This window comes from Neomonachus schauinslandi, chromosome 9, assembly GCF_002201575.2.
Source record: "Neomonachus schauinslandi chromosome 9, ASM220157v2, whole genome shotgun sequence".
In the NCBI taxonomy this organism is placed as follows: domain Eukaryota; kingdom Metazoa; phylum Chordata; class Mammalia; order Carnivora; family Phocidae; genus Neomonachus; species Neomonachus schauinslandi.
The window spans coordinates 61,045,126-61,069,054 of NC_058411.1; the positions used below are offsets into that span (position 1 = coordinate 61,045,126).

At 40.6% G+C, this 23,929-nt stretch overlaps 1 protein-coding gene across 1 annotated transcript; it reads left to right on the plus strand.

Moving 5' to 3' along the window:
- Positions 1 to 14,298: 14,298 nt before the first annotated feature.
- On the plus strand, positions 14,299 to 18,637 carry CFL2 (cofilin 2). Its single transcript, XM_021695390.1, has 4 exons — positions 14,299 to 14,405; positions 15,480 to 15,787; positions 15,912 to 15,988; positions 16,072 to 18,637. The coding sequence occupies exons 1-4, from the start codon at positions 14,403 to 14,405 to the stop codon at positions 16,182 to 16,184; spliced, it is 501 nt and encodes a 166-aa protein (XP_021551065.1). The 5' UTR covers positions 14,299 to 14,402; the 3' UTR covers positions 16,185 to 18,637.
- The last annotated feature ends 5,292 nt before the right edge of the window (positions 18,638 to 23,929 follow it).

Below are 23,929 nucleotides of genomic sequence, written 5' to 3' on the forward strand. Positions count from 1 at the left end.
GCTACATCTGGTAGAATTAGAGAAAGCGTATTGAGAGTTCACATATGTTAGGAATCCCAGCAGCTCAAAGACTCTTAGCTTGAACTCTTTTCTACTGGATCTAAAAACATCTACCACTGCCCCCACCCAAATGTGAAAGAAGCCCTTCGTCTCTAAATGTGCATGTTACTTTGAAGGTAGGAATTCCAAGGGCAGAATCTTAAAGAGCTAACTTTTTTTTTTTTTTTAAACTGTTTGTTTGTTTTTTTTTAAGATTTTATTTATTTATTCATGAGAGACAGAGAGAGAGAGAGAGGCAGAGGGAGAAGCAGGCTCCCAAAGAGCAGGGAGCCCGATGCGGGACTCGATCCCAGGACCCTGAGATCATGACCTGAGCCGAAGGCAGACGCTTAACCATCTGAGCCACCCAGGCGCCCAAGAGCTAACTTTTTGAGATGAAGCTTTAGCAAAAGTATTCTACTTAGATAAATAATGCAATTATCACATTTTTTTAAATGTTCTGACCTATGGCCAAAAAATAAATGACCAAGAAGAGCAGGGTCTAAAAATCTTTTAATAAATGTAAAATACTCCTTTGGTTATTCCTATTTGTAGAAGATAATGGGCCTCATTCTTCAAATTTAGGTCAAAAATATGCCTCCACATAGCAAAGGCAAACTGTCCTCATTGGTTTGGAAAGAACTTTCCTGGGATAAAAATTGTCATAGGACGCAGCCAACCACACAGGCATTCCTTCTTGACCGTCTCTGGATAGCCCAATAAAAGCCTGTTCTCTGGTGCTCTTCTCTGGCGGTGTTTCAGAGTCACCCAGGGATTAGAAGCCTAAATACAAAGAATAAAACTTTACAATTATTTGAAGAATATATAGGAAAATATTTTTATATCAAGATTGAAAAGGATTTCATCTCTATATTATATATATGCTTTTTTATTATGGGCAAATTTTAACATACACAAATTAGATAGAATGAACTTCCGTGTGGGGCGCCTGCGTGGCTCAGTCGGTTAAGTGTCTGCCTTCGGCTCAGGCCATGGTCCCAAGAGCCTGGTATCGAGTCCTACATGGGGCTCCCTGCTCAGCGGAGAGTTGGCTTCTCCCTCTGCCTGCCGCTCCCCCCTGCCTGTGCTCTCCTGTTCTGGCTCTCTGACAAATAAATAAACAAAACCTTAAAAAAAAAAAAAAAAAAGGAACTAACTTCCTCATCACACTACTTCATCTGTAAATATTTCAGAATGTATCTCTAAAAGGAAAGGGACCCTAAACAAAAATCACCTCAATATCATTACATTAAAAAGACTAATACTGATTCCTTGAGCTCATCAAATATCTAGTGGGGAAGGATTTCTTGAAAGAAAGGAGAAAAGATGGGAAGAAGGAGGAAGTAGAGGAGAAGGAGGAGAAGGGTAGGGGGAGAAAGATGGGAGGGAGGGAGCAAGGAAGGAAGGGGGAAGACAAACCATAAACATAAAAGGCACAAACCTAAAGGAATAACTTGATACATTCTTTTTTTTTTAAAGATTTTTATTTATTTATTTGACAGAGACACAGTGAGAGAGGGAACACAAGCAGGGGGAGTAGGAGAGGGAGAAGCAGGCTCCCCGCCGAGCAGAGAGCCCAATGTGGGAGTTGATCCCAGGACCCTGGGATCAAGACCTGAGCCGAAGGCAGACGCTTAACGACTGAGCCACCCAGGTGCCCCTGATACATTCTATCACATAATTTTTTTAACTTCTTAGGAGACACCAAAAACAAAATGAAAAAATGGCCCAGAGAATGGGAGAAGATAGTGGGGCGCCTGGGTCTCTCTGACAAATAAAAAAATAAAAAATTTAATCTTTTAAATTAAAAAAATTTTTTTTAATTATTTAAAATTTTAAAAAATTATTTAAAATTAAAAAAATATTTGCAATGCATATTCTAACAGACAAAAATCTGGTATACTGAACACATAAAGAATTGCTACAAATAAGGAAAAGAAAGATAACTCTACAGAAAATTTTATAAAGTATGTGAGCTGGCATAAATATGTAGACAGAGTTTGCAGAGGGAGAAACAATTTAAGTCATTGAAAGACACCTGCCTCTGCTTTGGTTCTTGGGCCTCTAGCCTTGGGGCAAAATTGTTAGGGAGGAAAGCGCAGGAGTCCCTAATTAATTAGAGTTTCAAAATTTAAACCTAAGACATTGTGATAATTAAACAAGTAACTGATAGAATCACTTTAGGTTAAATGTCTAGATTTTTTAACTATTATTTTACTAGAAGATACTATAATTTACTCCATGTCACTCTTCTTATTTTAAACCTTTTAATAGCTTCCTGTAACACAGAATAAAACCCGGAGATCCTTAACAGTAGAAGCTGCCAAATTTTCTCTGTTCAAGGTGCCCTTAGTATCCCAGTAATTGTTTTCAAGGTACTCTTAGGCCCAAAGAAATACCTAAGAGTTCTGTTTATTAAGTAAAGTCCAAGTGACTTAATATTTATGTCCTAACAGCGCCTGCTGGGCGCTACATAACTTCTCAAACCTTGGCATCAGATTGTACACAACCACCCTCATTTCCTGCTCCACACGGATTCTCTCGAGGGAGTAGCTTTTTAATCACACCAACAGCGGAAAACTCATCCAAAGGAACCGCGGGATCTGAAGTTGAAAGTGTAAACACTCGAGTTGGTAAGTTCCCGCGGTGTCCGAGAGATGTCGCTGTAAGTTTCCCTTAAAACCGAAAGCATCCGCCCCTCGCCCAGGGAGTTTGCTGGGACCCCGGGGGAGCTTCAACCCAGGGTTTGGGACAGGTTTACAGTTCCTGCATTAGTTGGCCCCTAACCACTTCAGCCTCATTTTGTTGTGCTCTCCTTGTCTTCTACACTGTAGCTTCACTGGCTTTTTCTTTTCCCCAAAAGACCGAGCCTCTTTTTTCATGCTGTTGTCTTTGGAATGCTCTTCAAGATGAGAAATCTTCCTTCTTAAGTCCCCTGCTATTTTTTCAACAGACTTTAAGCTGCATGAAAGCAGGGACCATGTTTGTTTTCTTCATCTTCTATCCGGTGCCTAGCACAATTCTTGGCACATACTTAAAAACATCAAAGAATAAAAACAAAAAGCTATGTATATTCTATTGATATTTTTTCAAGAGTTTGCTTGTTTGTTTGAGAGAGAGTGCACAAGCAGGGCGAGGAGTAGAGGGGGAAAGAATCTCCAGCTGACTCCCCTGCTGAGCCCCAGGTCCCCCACACCCTGAGATCGTGACCTGAGCCAAAACCAAGAGTCACCCAGGTGCCCCTACGGATATATTTGTTTAGAGATTAATTTTAAGACCTGCCATCAAAGTGTGAAAGGCAAGAGAAATTGCTTTCTTATTAGTTCAATTTGTCAGTAAGCAATTATAAATCTAAAAATTGATAGCGGTTTTTAATGTGATTGCTAGTGTACCTATAATGGCATTTAAAAAACAAATTTGAGCTCTACATGTAAAGCTGGAATTACAAAACTCTTTTTTTTTAAAGATTTTATTTATTTGAGAGAGAGAGCACATGAGAGGGGGGAGGGTCAGAAGGAGAAGCAGACTCCCTGCTGAGCAGGGAGCCCGATGTGGGACTCGATCCCGGGACTCCAGGATCATGACCTGAACTGAAGGCAGTCGCCTAACTGACTGAGCCACCCAGGCGCCTGGAATTACAAAACAAAACTCTTAGGGAAAAAATGGGAGAAAATCTTTATAAACATAGGTGAGGCAATGGTTTCTTAGCTATAACACCAAAAGCACAGGAAACAAAAGGAAAACTAGATAAACTAGACTTCATCACATTTTCAAAGTTTTCTGCTTCTAAGGACATCACTGAAAAGCTGAAAAGACAACCCACAACCCACAGAATGAGAAATTTTTTGTAAATCATATACCTAATAAGGGACTTGGATCCAAAGTATATAAAGAACTCTAACAACTTAATAAAAAGACAAATAACCAATTTAAAAAATGAACTGGGAAGTGGGCACCCGGGTGGCTCAGTTGGTTAAGCATCTGCCTTCAGCTCAGGTCATGATCCCAGGGTCCTGGGATCGAGCCCCACATCGGGCTCCCTGCTCAGCGGGAAGCCTGTTTCTCCCTTTCTCTCTCCCTTGCCTATCCCCCTGCTTGTGCTGCTCTTTCTCTCAAGTAAATAAAATCTTTTTTAAATTTTTAAAAAATGAAAAATGAACTGAGGGTATTAACAGATATTTCTCCAAAGAAGATACACAAATGGCCAATAAGCACGTGAAAAGACGCTCAACATCATCAGCCATGAGGGAAATGCAAATCAAAACCACAAGGAGGTACCACTTCACACTCACTCAGATGGCTAAAATAAAAAAAGACAAACAAGGGGCGCCTGGGTGGCTCAGTCCTTAAGCGTCTGCCTGTCTGCCTCAGGCTCAGGTCATGATCCCTGGGCCCTGGGATCGAGTCCCACATGGGGCTCCCTGCTCTGCGGGAAGCCTGCTTCTCCCTCTCCCACTCACCCGCTTGTGTTCCCTCTCTCGCTGTGTCTCTCTCTGTCAAATAAATAAATAAAATCTTAAAAAAAAAAAAGACAAACAATAACAAGTGTTGGTGAGGATTGTAGAGAAATTGGAACATTGTGAATGAGATTATAAAATGGGGTGGCCACTTTCGAAAAGTTTGGCGGCTCCCCAAAATGTTAAATGTGAAGTTACCATACGACCCAGTAATTCCACTTGCAGGTATATACACCAAAGAAATGAAAATAAATAAGTGTTCACACAAAAATGTGTACATGAGTGTTTATGGCAACATTATTCACAATAACCAAAAAGTGCAAACAGCTGAAAGGCCCATCAACTAATGAATGGATAAAGGAAATGTGTTATATCCATACAACCATTATTTGACCCTAAAAAAGAACAAAGTACTGACATATGGCACAACATGGATGAACCTTGAAAATGTTATTCGATGGGGCGCCTGGGTGGCTCAGTTGGTTAAGAGACTGCCTTCGGCTCAGGTCATGATCCTGGAGTCCCGGGATCGAGTCCCGCATCGGGCTCCCTGCTCGGCGGGGGGTCTGCTTCTCCCTCTGACCCTCCCCCCTCTCATGTGCTCTCTCATTCTCTCTCTCTCAAATAAATAAATAAAATCTTTAAAAAAAAAAATGTTATTCGAAGTGAAAGAAGCCAGTCACAAAAAACTATGTATTATATGATTGCATTCATATGAAATGTCCACAACAGGGAAATCCTCCCAGATTAGTGGTTGCCAGGGGCTGAGGGGAGGCGGGAATGTGGAATGACTGCTCAAAATGGTTGTGGAGTTTTCCTTTGGGATCCATAAAAATGTTCTAAACTTAGATAGGGTGATGGTTGGACAACAGCGAATATACTAAAAACCACTGAGTGGTACACTTTGAAAGGGTGAATTTTATGATATGTGAATAATATCTCAATATAGCTGTTATAAAAAAACATAATTGAAAAATCTTTGTTGTCTTTCTCATTGCCTGCAGAATACTGTTGTGGCTTTGTACATTCGGTTCCCTCTGCTTTGCATGCCCTTTATCCTATCTGCCTAGTGACCTTGCACTTGTCCCTTTGGACCCAGTTCCCTCCAGACTGAGCTGGTGGCCCTCCTTTGTGCTCCCAACCCATGCAACTCTTCCATAGACATTGGCTTCCTTGCTGTAATTTCACAGAATTGACTCTTTTCCAGGCGGGAATTATGTTATTTTTATCTCTGCATTCTCAGCTTCTAGCAGAGGTGCTCAATAAATGAAACAAAAGAATGAGTGACTGAGTAAGCTTTTGTCATTCTTGATTTAGTTTTTGTTCTCTTGCCTACTCTTATTCACGTCTGTTAACATAATAGTTTTTGGATGGAATGCTTTTCGTGTCTATATGATTTCTGTGACCTAAAACTCTACAGCTTTGGTGGGGACACTTGGCTGGCTCAGTCAGTAGAGCATGCTACTCTTTTTTTTTTTTTTTAAGACTTTTTTTATTTATTTGATAGAGAGAGAGAGTGAGAGAAGGAACACAAGCAGGGGGATTGTGAGAGGGAGAAGCAGGCCTCCCGTGGAGCAGGGAGCCCGATGCGGGGCTCTATCCCAGGACCCCGGGATCATGACCCAAGCGGAAGGCAGACGCCCGACTGAGCCACCCAGGCACCCCGAGCATGCTACTCTTGATCTCGGGGTTGTAAGTTTGAGTCCCACACTGGGTGTGGAGATTATTTAAAAATAAAATCTAAAAAACATAAAATAAAGAATAAAAATCTACAGCTCTTGTAATAAAGTACGCTAAACAAAGGATTTCCACCTTAAATAAATTACAAGCAAGTTTCTTTTCTCAGATGCTGTTTTTGTAGGTGTTGTATAATTTAGGTAACCAGTTGCTACTTATTCTCATGATTCGATTAGTAGCAAATCAATGATAGGTGAATCTGATAAATGTGTCTGTGAGTTAATAAACTGAAACTAGCGGGGCACCTGGGTCGCTCAGTCAGTTAAGTGTCCAGCTCTTGATTTCAGCTTAGGTCATGATCTCAGGGCTGTGAGATCGAGCCCCACATCCAGCTCCACGCTCAGCGAGGGGTCTACTTGAGATTCTCTCTCGCTCTCCCTCTGCCCCTCCTCCTGCGCACACACGTGCTCTCGCTCTAAAATAGATAAATCTTTTTCAAACATACTTTAAAATAAATAAATCAAAACTAGCATCTATGAATACAGAGTTTGCAACTGTTTCAAACATTTCACTACTTCCTGCCCGGCACTGCGGGACTCTACCTCACTGCTTCATCATGTGACGTAAACTGCTAAGTTCCTTTACTGTGAGGTCATGTTCCTAAGTTAGAAAGAACTAGAAATGAGACGTGTAAGACCCAAAGTGAGTTTTGTGGATCAGAGAGTGAGTCACAGAGATCAGACTCTGACACACATCTCCCACTATGTTTATTTTCTCCTTCTAAGTTCCAACTCGAATTTAGAAAAATACTTGACTTGCCTCCTTACCAGTCTTTTAGCTCAGGCGTGGGTTAGGAGAGATGTCAGAATAAAGAAGGCATGTGGGTAGAAAGGTACATTTTGAAGTGGCAAATGTCTTTACGCTTACATTTGTCTTTGTCAGGAAGTAGCTGTGGGAGCTGAGTGTGATGTGTCTTGACAGTGAATGGGGCCAGGATAGAATTTGTCTGCATAATCTTTCAGATTCATTGGTTTCGACAGGACTTGAAAAATGACTCTAAACTTTTATATGCCACAGAAAATCCTGCTAGTTTGTTTCTTGGGAGACTATGCATCGGGGATGTTCACTTTTCCGATTTTCTAAAGTATCTTGAATAAACCAACTTAAGCTAAGCCTTACAAATCAATACCCATGAGACCTGGGATTGCTTCACGACTGCCACCTGTGAGTTGGTGGGAATGAAAGGAAGGAAAACTTCCTTTCTCCCCTTCTAGATTCTTTGGCTGGCCTAATCATTCAATGGACATAAAACAGATTAACAAGAGAAAAACAAACTTAATTTCATACACAGGAGCTCATAGAAATGTGAAACTCAAGGCAGGCAGCTTTCATCCCTTTTAAGCAAAGACATGATAACTGTGTGAGCAATTACCAAGACAAAGAAGCGTGATCTGAGGGTACTGAACTAGTGAGGAAGTAACAAGCATTGTTTATACAGCTTTCTTGGCCCTGAATTTGCTATCTCTGGTGATAGGATGTCTCTTTACCTCCTGGTACAGGAAGGGTACCTTTCACAGAGGAGATTATTTCCTGCCTTCAGGGGGACAAAGGATGATCAGTGCGTGCTGTTTGCACTGGATGTTTCTTTTTTTTTTTAATTTATTATTTTTTTAAATTTATTTATTTGACAGAGAGAGAGCACAAGTAGGCAGAGCGGCAGGCAGAGGGAAAGGGAGAAGCAGGCTCTCCGCTGAGCAGGGATGCACTGGATGTTTCTTAAGTAACTTTAACTTAAAATAATCAATACGCCAAAGTGGCATATTTGGGGGCAGCCTGCCCTGAACCCCATCATTGGTAAAATCATGCTCTCACCTTCACTCCACACTGTTACTAACAATGGCCGTTAGGGTTCCTATTCTTGTACTGGAAAGAGTTTTACATACTTTATCTCACCTGATCCTCACCGTAATTCCAAGAGCGAGGAGATGACATAATCCCCTTTTCACGCAGGAAGAAACAGCCTCAGAGCAGCGAAGTAAATGGCCCAAGACTGTGCCACTACCATGTGTCAGAGCTAAGATTCCATTCAGATCCATCCTCCGTGAGGCCACTCTGACGTAGTCCTAATGCGGTGTGCCGCTGCCCTCCACGTGTGGTCCAGCAAATGGAAAACTGGAGCTGAGATGTGAGTTCTAGAACTGGATTGTTTAGGGTCCTTCTGTCCCACCTGTTATTTGTTTGGGCTTGAAATTGCTAAAGGGAACAGATGTGGTGTGGTAGGCAGAATAATGGCCCTGGTTAAAAAACAAAATTCAAGGAGCGCCTGGGTGGTTCAGTCCTTAAGCGTCTGCCTTTGGCTCAGGTCATGATCCCGGGGTCCTGGGATCGAGAGCCGCATCGGGCTCCCTGCTCCGCGGGAAGCCTGCTTCTCCCTCTCCCACTCCCCCTGCTTGTGTTCCCTCTCTCGCTGTGTCTCTCTCTGTCTTAGGGGCGCCTGGGTGGCTCAGTCGTTAAGCATCTGCCTTCAGCTCAGGTCATGATCCCAGGGTCCTGGGATCGAGCCCCGCATCGGGCTCCCTGCTCCGCGGGAAGCCTGCTTCTCCCTCTCCCACTCCCCCTGCTTGTGCTCCCTCTCTCGCTGGGTCTCTCTCTGTCAAATAAATAAATAAAATCTTTAAAAAAAAATTGAAGTAAGTTTGAAGATCTAATTGGCTTTATTAAATGATTCATGAATCCAGCAGCATCCCTCTAGCAAGTACGGAGATGCTCCGAGGAGTTGTACAAAGTGGAAGGTTTTTATAGAACCAAGTGGGGCAAGGGAGTTATTAGCAAAAGAAAGGTCTGTTGCAGGCCAGGACATCTTCTGGGCGGGGGGCACAGTAGGATTTGTATCATGCAGACCACCTCACTGGTGCTGATCAGCAAACTCCAGACTGACTTTGAAGAATTCATATTCCTGGGATATGTTGAAACCGTAATTCTTGGTTTGCTGTCACAGGGTGCGGGGGGCCAAATGACTCCATCTGGGGCTTGTTGTTTCTTTTTTTTTTTTAAACATCCCCAAAGGATGGCCCTGTTTTAAGACCCAGAACCTTTGACTATGCTACTTTAACAGCAAAAGAGACTTTGCAGATGTGATTAAGTTAATGATTTTGAGCTGGGAGATTATCCTAAATTATCCAGCGGGTCCAAAATAATCACAATGGTCCTCAGGAGTAAAAGAGGGAGGCAGGAGAGAATCAGAGACGTGATGACTGAAGCTGTCTGGGGGCCATAAGCGAAGGAATGTGGGCAGCCTCTAGAAGCTGGAAAGGACAAGGAAACGGATTCTCTTCCCGTAGCTCCAAAAGATTCTCTTCCCGTAGCTCCAAAAGCAAGTAGGGCTGCCTTCACCTTGATTTTAGCCCTGCAGGACTCATTTCTGACTTCTGACCTCTGGAATTGTAACACAATAAACTTGTATTAAGCCACTAAATTCACAGGAGTTTGCTGTGGCAGCCATGGGAAACTAATACATGTAGATGTAGGAAAGACATGAGGGTTCAAAGCCCACCGCCAAGAACGCATTCTTGAGACGTCTTTGGTGCAAAGAGGTGGTTTTATTAAAGCACAGGGACAGGACCCGTGGGTAGGAAGAGCTGCACCGGGGTCATGAGGAGCGGCCCATTATATGCTTTCAAGTTGGGAAAGAGTTAGAGATAGCATTAAGTCTCTAAGGAATTTTGGAAGCAAGGTTTCCAGGACTGTCAGGGGGCTACCTATATGCTAGGAAAAGGTCATTTTTTAAAAGATTTTATTTATTTATTTATTTATTTGAGAGAGAGAGAGTGTGCACGCGCACGGGGGGCGGGGAGGAGAGAAAAGGAGGAGGGGGAGAGGGAAAGCAGACTCCCTGCTGAGCAGGGAGCCCAACGTGGTGCTTGATCACGGGACTCTGGGATCATGACTTGAGCTGAAGGCAGACGCTTAACCAACTGAGCCACCCAGGTGCCCCAGAAAAGGTCATTTATTACTGTCTAATAAAACCTGAGTCATGATGTATATCGGTGGGTCATATGCCTGGGGGATGATTGCCAAACATGTATCTTGGGAGGGGGGTAGAGATAAAGGAAGTGTCCAAAGGAATTTTTATATGTTAAAGTAGACTTACAGGATCCTGGGGGTCAGGCTAAGATTGTCTTTTGCCCTTAGCAAAGTATTAACACTGAAGCAGCTGAGTCCCTAGAGGAATGTCACTCTGCCTGTTTCAAGGACGTGTCAATGCGCTGTAAGTAGTAAGGAAATTTAATAATTTTTCTTCTGCCTTTGTTTCCCACATATATGATGTCTGACACTCAGATCCCTCCACTACACAGGATCCAAAATTCATGCAGCAATTCTTGGTAATGCCATCCCTTTACCAAGTGGTGGTAGGTTCTGGTTATAAATAACAGATATGAAGAAAAGGAGTTGCTACTGGCCCTGAGGTTCTAAGTGCCGGCTTCACAAGGGCATGTGGAAAGAACTCACAGTCTTCAAGAGCTTCCTTTTTGCTCTCTTTATAGCACTAAAGCATCTTAAATCTATTACTTCATTATCTATTGAGCACCTACTATATTCCAGGTTCCAGAAATTCAAAGACTGAGTAGGACTCAGCTCCTTAAGGAATTTAGAGCCTAGCAGTGGGCAGAACACATAAACAAACTAGTACAATGCAACAAGATATGTGCAAAGACAAAAATATCTTTGGGAAAAGAATCCTAGTGTATGGAAAATATCAACTCTGCCAGTGGGTGGTGGGGTGGGGGAGAGGGAGTAAGGGTTTGGAAAGGGTTTGATGTCACAGCTGGGGGTGACTAACATCTTCGGAATCCCCAATTTTGATGGGAGTTCTGACACCTAATTTAGGTCCCTGTCTCCAGACCTGGTCTCTGTCAGGGTTGTAGACTCTATGGAATCTCTTTGTTTCAAATTTCAAGCTGTGGAGGGAGGGAGACCCTTAGAGGAAGAGTCCAGGAAGGAGAAGAGTGCCTGATACCCAGACAGAGCAAATGTTTGGAGCACTGGAGATCCATTCTCCATGATTTCCATGGAACTTCAAGAGAGATAAAGAAAGCGAAAGGTTTTGCAGGCATTCAGAATAAGTAGCCCTAAGATGTGCCACTTTGGCATGCAGATTATTTTGAGCTAAAAATAATCAAGGACCAAAAGACACAGGAAGAAATTCTGAGCTTCCTCTCTAGCTGCCTAAAGGAATTTAGATAGAGGATCTACTCAAGGAACAGAGCCATCACCACAGAGAACTACATTAAAATATGAACTAGGCGTAATAGAGAGAAACCTAGCAAGGCCTATTTGATCAAAGCCCTCTCTATGTCCCATTGTTTCTGGATGGCCCAGCAAACTTTTTTTTTTTTTACCAAACATTTACTCTTTCTTTTCTTCCTGTGAATTGTCTTCCTTTCCTTTGAAGCCCCAGACTCCTACCCCTTCTCCTTAGTTTAGGATGACATATATGCCTCTGTTTGGGGGCACCTGTGGCTAGCTCAGTTGATAGAGCATGAGGCTCTTGATCTCAGAATTATGAGTTCAAGTCCCACACTGGGTGTAGAGCTTACTTAAAAAACAAAAACAAGGGCGCCTGGGTGGCTCAGTCGTTAAGCGTCTGCCTTCGGCTCAGGTCATGATCCCAGGGTCCTGGGATCGAGCCCTGTATCGGGCTCCCTGCTCAGCGGGAAGCCTGCTTCTCCCTCTCCCACTCCCCCTGCTTGTGTTCCCTCTCAGGCTGTGTCTCTCTCTGTCAAATAAATAAATAAATTCTTTAAAAAAAACCAAAAAAACAAAAACAAAACCCAAAACATATGTATGTCATTTTTCCTACTTGTCTTTGGAATCTCATGTTTATTTGGATTCCCTCATGTACAAAATGAAATTTGACTTTCCTCTGTTAATCTGTCTCTTGCCAATCTGATTTTAGACCAGCCAGAAGACCTTAAAGGGCAAAGGAAAGTTTTTCTTCCCCAACAGTTTCACAAATTGTAAAGTACCAGCTAAATATAAAGTATTGTATCCACTTGCTTAGGATTCAGGCTTACACACTGGGAAATTCTGTCTCTAAACTAAGTCAATCTTTCCATTAAGAAAATACACACAAGGGTCACCTGGGTGGCTCAGTCAGTTAAGTGTCTGCCTTTGGCTCAGGTCATCATCCAGGAATCTTGGGGTCAAGCCCTGCATCACATTGAGCTCCCTGCTCAGTGGGGAGTCTGCTTCTCCCTCTCCCTCTGCCCCTACCCCCTCAGCTCGTGCTCTCTCTCTCCCCCTCTCAAATAAATAAATAAAATCTTAAAAAAAAAAAATACACAGAAGCTGTGGACATAAAAACTAGGTCTATGTTTGCTGGGCAATACCTAACATGGTCCATTTAAAATACATTAAATTTTGGACACAAGGATTTATCATACAAATTAGGGCATAATCCCTCCTCATTATGACTTTCCATCCCTAAATTTACTTAATCCTGAGAAAATATACACACCATTTCCCGAGAGACACTGGTATACTAGGAAACTGGATTTTAAAGCTGGAAAGGACTTTAAAGATAATTTAATGAGAGCTTTTTTTTTTAATGAGAGATAATTTAAAGGTAATTTAGTGAGATGTTGGTGGGGTTGAACGTCCTTCGAGGTTATAGAGATAGGGGTAGTGCCAAGATTAATACCCAAGTCTCCCAACTCCCAGCCCAAAGTTCTTGCCCACGTGCTGTACTTCTGGCTTAGTTTGTGTCAAGGTTTATCTGGACTTACTATTTTGTTCCCAACAGTTTTAAGTAATAACAAGTGTGCTTTTTTAGTGCAAGTCTTTTTCACAAAATAAGTTTATTTATCAGAGCTTTAAATTTCTTTTACCAATTTTACATATGAAGAAAGATAGAAATAGTAAACATTCAGGAGAAAAGGTAGCATAAATCAACCCAAAATAATTAAACACTTCATTAAATCTTTCTTTCATTATAGATAAGTACATAAAGTGTTTCATTTATAATATTTTCATATAAACCCATGAAGCATTAAATCTTTGTGAAAATTTTCCTCGAAGTATAAAGTGACATTTTTCTTTTCTTTTTTAAAGATTTTATTTATTTGAGTGAGAGAGAGAGAGATCACGAGCAGGGGTAAGTGTAGAGGGAGAAGCAGACTCCCCGCTGAGCCAGGAGCCTGATGTGGGGCTGATCCCAGGACACCGGGATCACGACCTGAGCCAAAGGCAGACTCTTAAACGACTGAGCCACCCAGATGCCCAAGTGACATTTATTCTATGATAAATAGGATACACGTGTAAGTACCAAAAAGGTTTAGTTAGAGAAGAGGCTTGGCTCAGTTATGCGGGCTTTGCTAGAAGAGGTTGTGATTGCCCAGAAGGAGGAATCTCTACTCTTGGGTCCATTTATTTGATATCAGCTGTCATAGCTGGGGCTTTACGAAGGAAAGAGTACATCCATATCCTATTAAGTCTAATACGTAAAAGGATATTACCAAGGGATGTTACTACCCAATTTCCCCCCTATTGTTATTATGTCAACCACAGATTTTGGGAAAGTGATTTTCCACTTCAGTTTATCATATTGCTTTTGCTGAGTAATTCAGTCAACTGGGGTAACCCCCTATAGCATTTATTCTCATTTAACTGGAGGAAGAAAATCTAAACAATTCACGGCGTCTCTCAACGTGGGTTTTCCAAAAAAAAAACCTCAAAACGTTGGAATCCAGCCCCTTTCGGTGGAAACCACAGGTGACAGACTAAAACAAAGACACCTTGGCGCACTGTTCCCTCGCCGGCCCCCACGCTCGGGAGCAGCGGCCCTCGGGGAGGCAGTGTGGAAGCGCCCCTCTGGGAGCCGAGCGCCCTCCCGGCCGGCTGACCAGTGGTGCCCCGAGGCTGGAGGCGGCTGTGCCAGGCCCCCCGGCCCCAGCCACCGCCGCGCAGCCGCCGGGGTCGACTGGGCGCGCGCGCCGGGGTCAGCTCGAGGACGCAGGCGGGGCCGGGAGGCGGAAGGGCCGGCCCGGGGCGTGCCCACGTGACCGCCTCGCCCGCCGCCCGCAGCCCCCCAGCCGCCGCCGCCTCCGCCTCTCAGGCTGCGGCTCCCGGCGTGCTCCGCACTCGCCGCTGCCCGCACGCCCCTCCCTCTCCTCCTACCAGTGCCACAGAGCCGGAGTCCGAGCCGCCGCCGCAGCCACAACCGCGGGCACTATGGTAAGGCGGGCGCGCCGCCCCGGGGGACCGAGGGCCGGGACACGTTGAGCAAAAACCCCCGCGCGGCCCTTCAGGGCCCTGGGAGTGAGGCCGCCATTTTAACCCGATGTACGCCTTAAAGGTGTGGGCTCCAGCGCCTGCGGCCCCGCTGCTGTCTTCTCCAGCCAGCTGGCAAGCCGGGCCTCCCGCCATCAGGCCGGGCCCTGCCGCTCTTCGGATTCCTGAGGGCGAGGAGGACGCGGGTCGGGGGCCGGGGCTAAAGCCGGACAGGAGGCGTCTGGAGAGGTCGAGGCACTGGGAGCGGCGGCCCGCGGCGTGGGAGGGTCTGCGGGGCTCGTCCCGCGCATGCCGCGTTTGCGCCGGGCTTCCTTATTTTACTTAGCGCTCGCCTCTAAAATTGGTAAGTGCTCTAAAGCCCTGCCGAAGGCTTTCGGTTAAGGGTCTTGGTGGCCTGTAATAAAACCCCTAAGAGGAGGTAAAGGAGGGGAGAAAACGCTTCTTTAAAATGCTTTTTCGCCGTAAAAAGCTTTTACACTAGCTCCGTTAGTTTGGAAGTGTCTGCGTTTGAGCTGTGAGGCAATTATGTTGTAGCCGTGGGCGGTTTGGAGTTCACACTTGATTCTCTTTCCTTATGTGGAAACGGCACTGGCTAGGATGACTTTAAAGAAAAAAAATAGAAGCTTTAACTGAAATCCAAAAGTGTTTTTTTAAGGCCTGCAGAGTTGACACAATACAGAAGGTATTTTTGCTGTTGCTCCTGAAGCTCTGACATCACCCAGTGAAATAGGAAACATATCAGCGATGGGACAGCTTGTATTTGTCCCTTTCCCTCTACCTTCCATTTACTTCAGCCTCCAAACCCCTTTAAAAAGGGTGAATGGGGAAGGATGAGTTAGAATCCTTCGGTGCGTCTCGTATAACTGGTATTTAAAATGTGGCAAATCTGATTGGACTACTTGCGTGGTACGATGCAGTTTTTGATGTCCAGATTAAAGTGAATCCTTCCTAGGCAAACAGTAATTTTGGTTAAAACCGAAATACTTGTTCTGAATTACTGTTCTTTTTTTATTTCAGGCTTCTGGAGTTACAGTGAATGATGAAGTCATCAAAGTTTTTAATGATATGAAAGTAAGGAAATCTTCTACACAAGAGGAGATCAAAAAAAGAAAGAAAGCAGTTCTCTTCTGTTTAAGCGATGACAAAAGACAAATAATTGTAGAGGAAGCAAAGCAGATCTTGGTGGGTGACATTGGTGATACTGTAGAGGACCCCTACACATCTTTTGTGAAGTTGCTACCTCTGAATGATTGCCGATATGCTTTGTACGATGCCACATACGAAACAAAAGAGTCTAAGAAAGAAGACCTAGTATTTATATTCTGGTGTGTAAAAACAAAAGAAAAAGTACTTTTAAAATGCAAGGATTGTTATTAACATAGTCAGTTTTGCCTTTGTTTTTCTTTTAAGTGGGATTCAACAATTGTGTTATTGTTTTTTTTTCTGTAGGGCTCCTGAAAGTGCACCTTTAAAAAGCAAGATGATTTATGCTAGCTCTAAAGATGCCATTAAAAAGAAGTTTACAGGTACAAACATTAAAAATTTTGTGCAGAGGAATTACTCTTTCTTAATTATAATAAGATAATGGGATAATGTTTTTCCTTTTTAGGTATTAAACATGAGTGGCAAGTAAATGGCTTGGATGATATAAAGGACCGTTCAACACTTGGAGAGAAATTGGGAGGCAACGTAGTAGTTTCACTTGAAGGAAAACCCTTATAAAATGACAGTCAAGTGCCATCTGGATCTTAAGGAGCTTCCATTTCTCCAGCTCAATCAATTGAAATAGTATTAGGTGTTTGTTTTTTTGTTTTTTTGTTTTTCTTCTTTCTCTTCCCACTGGGTCCTTCCAATACCGTGAATGAAGGAAATATCATTCATGTAAGCAGCCTATCAGTGATTGCCATTAGACTGTTTAATACTGTTATTTTTATGTAGAACCCAAGGAATGCCTTCCCATCATATTTTAGCCAAAACAACTGGTTATATGCCTCCCTTGCAGCAAGCACTACAATGAAAGTGATTGTCAATGTGAATAGCTTAGAATACTGCAAAGGGTAAGCTGATTGAATGCCTTGAAAGTATTATCCACTGGTCAGATGGTAAACTTTATTCAGTATTACTATTTATAGTTGCACTTGATTGCAGTTCTGTGAGGCTCAAGCATTCATACACCTCACCTGCCTTGGCAAGCCTATTTTTGTGACATGGCAGCACAGATATAACACTATGCATTTGAAAGCACTTTTTTTGTAATGAGTTTAACCCCCTACCCCCCCGAAAAGGAATGCCAATTAAGTTTTGTTAACTGTGTCATCAACTTATCCTAGTACCTCAGTATTCATTCCTGTTACCTGCGTATCTTAAAAGAAATAGCTGTTACTAATGCCTTTTTGTTTTCCATTGAGTGTACACTACTGAATAAGTGTAGGAGTTTACGTTTACCATGTAAGTTTTGCAACACTAAAAATATTTTGAATATCAGTCATGATGGCAATTTCTGTATAAAAGAGCCTTAAATGGAAAATTGTTTTTGAGATCAGACTCCCCACCCTCACAATAATGGCCACGTTGCAATAAAAATTGTGGCATATTACAGAACGTTGCCTTGTTTTCCTTGGACATTTTGCAAAATGTTATGTGAAGCAAATTTTAGGGTAAACAGCTATTAATCTTTGCACTGGTCATTTACGAATTTTTTTGTACAATATTCATGATATTTTCCAGTTTGTTGAGTTTAAAAAATATTCTAAAGCCAATTAATAGAAAATATTATTGTTATAGAGGGATACTTTTATAAGCATTACTTTATTTATTTCCTTATATGTTAATATGAAGATCAGAAGTTATTTTTTGCACTTTGACATAAATATTCTTCAATACCAGGTTTGTTCTCTGGGTAAATTAGGGTAGTTATTTTTTAATTCACGTTTACATTTCTGAGTAATTGAGTAGTAGAAGCAGGGAGCTCTTAATGCATATTTGGTCATAATGAAAATCATTTATAAAATGTCCTTCAAAAGTTAATACTTTTCATGTTTAGGAACTTTTATTTCAGCTATTACTTCTTAATTTATTTTGCAAATTGGAAAAAAAAAATGATGTAGCAGTCTTAAACATTAGTAGTGGGATTTGGCTGTGGTCCAGAGTGCTCTCCTTATAGAGAATTTGATCTGCTCAGTGTGAGCAGTTTGCTGTTAGCCAGAGCTATTTATGGCAAACACATGCTTTTGTATCTTGTCATAGTTATCCACAAATGGCAAAACTGGACTTGATTCTACTGGTATGCAAAACAGGCATGCTAGTAAGCAGTCAGTCGTGGCTTAGAACTTAACCCCATAGCTCTGAAGAGTGCTCTTCTCAGAAAACGGGAAACAAAAACTCCCTTTTTTTTAAATGTGTGAAAGTGATTTGAGTATAATTAGATATTTTCCCAGATTTTCAGGAGATTTTTTCAGGTGGAAACAAAAATAGGAGTTAAATGTCTAGGCTTCCATTTAAAATTATATGAATGGCTTGGGATCTTTCGCACTGAGCCATCTTATTTCAGGCTTCCAGCTGTCCCTGTGAGTTATCCTGGACGTTTTTCATGGCTTTTTGGTAAGGCTAAACTCATAAGGAAAGTATGACAATAATGACATATACTAAACCGTATGTGTAACTGATTCTTATACCATGGAATTTTTCATTATTTTCCTCATTCTAAAAAATAAGGGACTCTAAATAAGTTATGTAGTATCTCTTATTTTTATAGCTGATTTATCAGCTTTCTTATATGCCTCATATAATAGTTTCAGAGGTCAAATATTGCTTTAAACTGTGGTACTTTGATTTGTTTGATTGACAGAACTGATACTAAGTTCATTTTTGAAATACATCTTTGTGCATAACACCAAAAATAATGATAAAATTAATGGTTCACATGTTACTTGAGACTAATATGGCATTTGAAGTGATCATTTTATTTTACAGTCATTTACAATGAAACAATGTTCCAGTCAGCTTTAAAAGGTATACGGTGCTAATTAGTAAAATATTGCCCTCAATATTTTACTGCTAGCTTGCAAAATTATAAGTGTTTAAAAAAATAAAATGTATGAAAATATATAAAGCTGTTGAGATGTGTTTACTTATATTTCAGAACATTAAAATTTTAAAAACTAATGTTGCAGATCAAAGAGGCACCATTATCTTTAGTCTTTTTTAGGATTTTAGTTGGTATACTTTGTCATTTGCAGATAACAGTATTCTTTGAAAATTTGTAACTTATAGCGATTAATTTTAACATTTTCAGACAAATGGGAACAGTAGGCATTTGTCCCAAACTGGCTATCATCAGCTGTTATTTTCAATCATTAGCTAAAATAATGTGGCCAGCATTGTGTATTTAATGTCCCTTTTTAGTAGATTGAAAGAAAAGCCTCATATGTTTGAGTTTCCTGATATAGATCCTCTGTAGCAGCCAGTTTATGAAGTCTAGCAAATGAGTTTTGGGAGAAAATTATTTTAAGTATTTCCTTATTAAGGAATAATCTCAGCAATGGTCAGTCATAGAAGGGTTGGGAACACCCTTCATTAGGTTTACCACTCTGAAAAAATCTGGTTCTGCTCTTTAAAGGTCCTATTTTTGCTTGTACAGTTAATAATAGTTTGAGATCCAAACAAACATGAATATTAAGTTTTCTATGAATATTAAAACTATTAGAGATGTGCAGGCAGGCTCCAATGAACATGGCTTTTTCAGACAGCTTGAATTTATACATGTTCCATGTCTCATGTCAGCCAATAAAGATGTCTGAGACTTTTCTTTTGCTCTAGAACATCCAAATTGCTTTTTTCCATGTAGAATTGGGAGTCATCCCTTCACTCCAATTTCTTGTCATAAAGCAATTGGGCAAATTATTCTTTCTGAGCCTCAGTTTCGTTTCTTTTTTTTTTTTTAATATAAGAATAATATTCATCATACCTCATTGTAGAGGATCAACTATGGAAATTATTTTTGGAAAACAGGAAAATGCTATGTAAACGTAATTTGGTTAAACCATTCTACGTGTAGTTAAATAGATAAAGAACCATGTTAAAAATAAGATTTATTATAAGTCTTTGAACCTCTTCATTTTTTTGTAATTACTCCACTTAATCTCACAGTTTAAGGACAAATTAGCTGGTATGTGGCATTGGTTTTTCAGAATGTAGTAAAGTGTAGCCTCTGAGTTGATGTTCGTGACTGCTCTTAATCTTTTTAGTGTAGTTTTCTTTTTCACGTATGACCAATTCATTAACTAGTCTTTTCCCCCCAAATAATTTTGAAGTAAAAAATAAAAGGAAATAAAGCTAGAGAAATATTGGTATGGAGTACTTGTCATGAGTCATGATCCAGGTTGTTGAAAACCTATGACTGTTTATTATTAATATCCTAAATTTATATAGTCCTTTGTTAAGACACCTGAAACTCATCTAATCCCCTTAGGTCCTCTTAACCAGCTAACCATATTCCTCTGCTACACATGAAGAAACTGAAGTCTGGAGAGGTTAAGGGACAGCTCAGCTATTGAGTAGCAAAGCTGATTCCGGTCCAGTATACTTTTCACTCTGCATTTATGTAACATACAGTGAGTTACTAATTTTCTTTTTTTAAAAAATGGAATAATCTGATTTTCTTCAACAGGACATAATTAGTATGTTTTCAAAATAGTGTCTCAAGAATATTTGAAAAATAGTCTTGGAATTTTTGTCTCCTAAGGAAGCCCATGGTCAAGAGTCTGAAATAATTTTATACTTCAAAGATTTTCTTAGATGTTTCAGTATTGTAAGTTTGTGTAATTGTGGAAACCGTAAGGATTGGATAAACACATTTTCCAGAAAGCTGATACCTCTTGTTTTAAAAGAAAAAAAACAATTTTTTTAAAGATTTTATTTTTAAGTAATCTCTACACCCAACATGGGGCTCAAACTCACCACCCTGAGTTCAAGAGTCAGATGCTCTACTGACTGAGCCAGCCAGACACCCCAAGGCTGATACCTCTTATTCTTTTTCCAAAAACTTGGATATCTCCTTCCCCATGCTCCTCTACCCATCTTTCTAAGGAGAGATAGTATGGTGTATCATAGTGGTTAAGTACTAGAACTTTGGTATCAGACTGCTTGGGTTGTTCACATATTGGTCTTTAACACTTATTAATTGAGTGATCTTAGGAAAATCGACCTCTCAGAGCCTTAGTTCATGTATAAAAGGAGATAATAATTATACTGTCTCAAAAGATTTGAGGAAAATGAAAGCACCTTGAGTAGTTACTGGCACATAAAAAGTACTTTGTAGGATGATCCTAAAATTTGCAGCCCAAACCAGGACGTTTCTTGAGAGTAAAAGGGAGAGTTTTAATAATTATGCCAGGACAATAGGCTTAAGTTGGAACAGTCCCCAGCAAACCAGATGTGGTCATACTATCAAAAAGTAGGCTGATGTAGGACTCCTGGGTGGCTCAGTTGGTTAAGCGACTGCCTTCAGCTCAGGTCATGATCCTGGAGTCCCAGGATCGAGTCCCTCATCGGGCTCCCTGCTCAGCAGGGAGTCTGCTTCTCCCTCTGACCCTCCCCCCTCTCATGTGCTCTCTCTCTCAAATAAATAAAATCTTTAAAAAAAAAAAAAAGTAGGCTGATGTCAAAATGTAATACTTAAATAGAGGAAACTGTATGAAAGACTCAAGGTCATTAATTTCAATTTTTTTTTTTTTAAGATTTTATTTATTTGACAGAGAGTGAGAGCAGGAACACAAGCAGGGGGAGTGGGAGAAGGAGAAGCAGGCTTCCTGTGGAGCAGGGAGCCCAATGTGGGGCTCAATCCCAGGACCCTGGGATCATGACCTGAGCCAAAGGCAGACACTTAACGAGTGAGCCACCCAGGTGCCCCCAATTTCAATTTTATAAGGTAGTAGTATGCTGACTAAGCTTCTCTTGAAGTATATGGTTACTTTTAAGTAATTAGCCTCAGAACAGTCAACTTTGGATTTTTTTATGCATTTTTTTTGGTAACTATTTTTCTTTTTCTTTTTTTTTTAATTAAGGAGAGTGAGAGAAGCAGAGGAGGGGCAGAGGGAGAGGGAGAGAGACAATAAGCAGGCTCCACACCAAGTGCGGAGCCCAGCGCGGGGCTTGATCTCACAACCCTGAGATGATGACTTGAGCCAAAATCAAGAGTCAGACACTTAACCGTCTAAACCACCTAACCAACTAAACCACCCAGGTGCCCCTTTAGCTTTCCTTTTGACTTTAAAACTTGTAAACTCTAAGATACTGCATTTTGCTATTAACACTATCCTTTACTTATACCAGCTTCTCTTAATGCTTTTCATCTCCTGTGGACTTGGAAAGCCAGTTTGTTTGAATTGTGTATAAGAAAGTGAATAGGCTCATTTTTTTTTAGCTTATTAGGTTTTTCTTAAATGTTCCCTAGATGTGTTCACTTGGAAGTAGCTTTGATTACTCTTCATCTAGATCTTATAAATACTTCCATTTACTCTTGACTTCTGACAGCTAATTTGATTATGCATACACAGTGGTTTAGTAGTTTATTCGGCATAACATGAAAGTTTAGAACAGATAACATGAAAATTTGGAACAGATTTTTGTTCAAATGTATAATTTTTATTTTATTTTTTGTTTGTTTAAAGATTTTATTTATTTATTTGACAGAGAGAGAGACAGCGAGAGAGGGAATACAAGCAGGGGGAGTGGGAGAGGGAGAAGCAGGATTCCTGCCGAGCCGGGAGCCCAATGTGGGGCTCCATCCCAGAACGCTGGGATCATGACCTGAGCCAAAGGCAGATGCTTAACGACTGAGCCACCCAGGTGCCCCTCAAATGTATAATTTTCTAACATGAAAAAGCACTTAAGTTAATGTTACTATCTTCTTGTAGTACTTTTTCCTCATTTTATATATTCTTAATATAAGTGGAATTTCAAATATTTCCTTTGGGAAGTTGATAGTTACTAAGTGAATCACAAAATTCCTGGGCATATTGCCCATAGTTTCTATGTGTTTCTGTGAGCTGATGGGGCCTTTTTTTATTAGCAGCAAACTAAATCACCAGATAAAAAAGTCAGTTCCCAAATTGGCATAATTAGTTTTATCAAAGGTAAAAATGGCAGTAGAGTACTTTGTTCTAGAGATCATAAAACTTTGCTATACTGTACAAGGAATAAGATATGAAAGAGTTGTAGACTTCATGAAATAAGTGTAAAAGAATTTTATGTGAAAATTAATGTGTAAACCTTTTGTGTATAAAATAAAGCTATGGATCAGGGATGCCTGGCTGACTCAGTTGGAGTGTGTAACTCTTGATCTTGGGGTTGTAGGTTCAAGCCCCACACTGATGTAGAAATTACTTAAAAATAAAATCTTAAAAACAACCCAAAACTATGGGGCACCCGTGGCTCAATTGGTTAAGCGTCTGACTCTTGATTTCAGCTCAGGTCATGATCTCAGGGTTGTTAGATCGCCTGGTGTTGGGCTCCGTGCTCGGTGGAGAGTCTGCTTGAGATTCTCTCCCTCTGCCCCTCCCCTGTGTGCTCTCTCTCTAAAATAAATAAATCTTTTTTAAAAATAAAAAATCTATGGATCAAAGAACTAGAAAGAAAGTGACAATCCTTTTACTCGTTACTGCTTATTGATAATTGTGTTATGAAGAGATGCATAGTTTCTATTTCAAAAAGTCATTTACATGAGGGGGATGGGGAACTAACAAAACTTGGTGTTAGTCATTTTCCTAATTTGCAATATATTTAGGTTTTAGAATGTATCTGGGTTTTTCAGGCCTTAGTTGATTTTTAAAAGTAAAATTGTTGATTTACAGTTTTTAATACTATTGCATATTGAGTCATGTGTACATTTTGAATAATTGCTGCATTAGAATTAAATTTGGTATGAGGTTGATTTAACAGTTTTTACCTCCTAATTTTGGCTTTGTTTTTATCTATCTGCTAAAGAAAAATGCCTTATAGTTATCACTGAATAGCAATTTTTAAGAAATACCAGGTGATTGAATTAGATAGATAATCTTGTGTCCTGGCTATAGAAAAAAGTTTTGGGATTAGTTGAAGTGTCATTCAGTGTCATTGCCACTGCAACAAAAAAGTTCTCTTCTCTGAGCTGGATATTTTATTTCATTCAGATTTTCTCTTGGCAATATGTAAAATAATGAATAGAATTCTAAAAAATGAGCCTTAGGTAAAACAAACTCTAATGACACTCTCATTGAAAAACCCTAAAAAATGGGCTAGGCTAACATGGTTGATACTTTTCTGCATAACTTTTTTAAATGATTATATTTTTATTTCAAAAATAACGTGTTTAGTGTAGAATCTGCAAAATACAGAAAAGAGCAAAGTTAAATCGAACGAATTTTAAATATTGCAGACAAATTATTTGTTAAGCTATTATGACTAATACGGAGATATCTGTAGCTAAA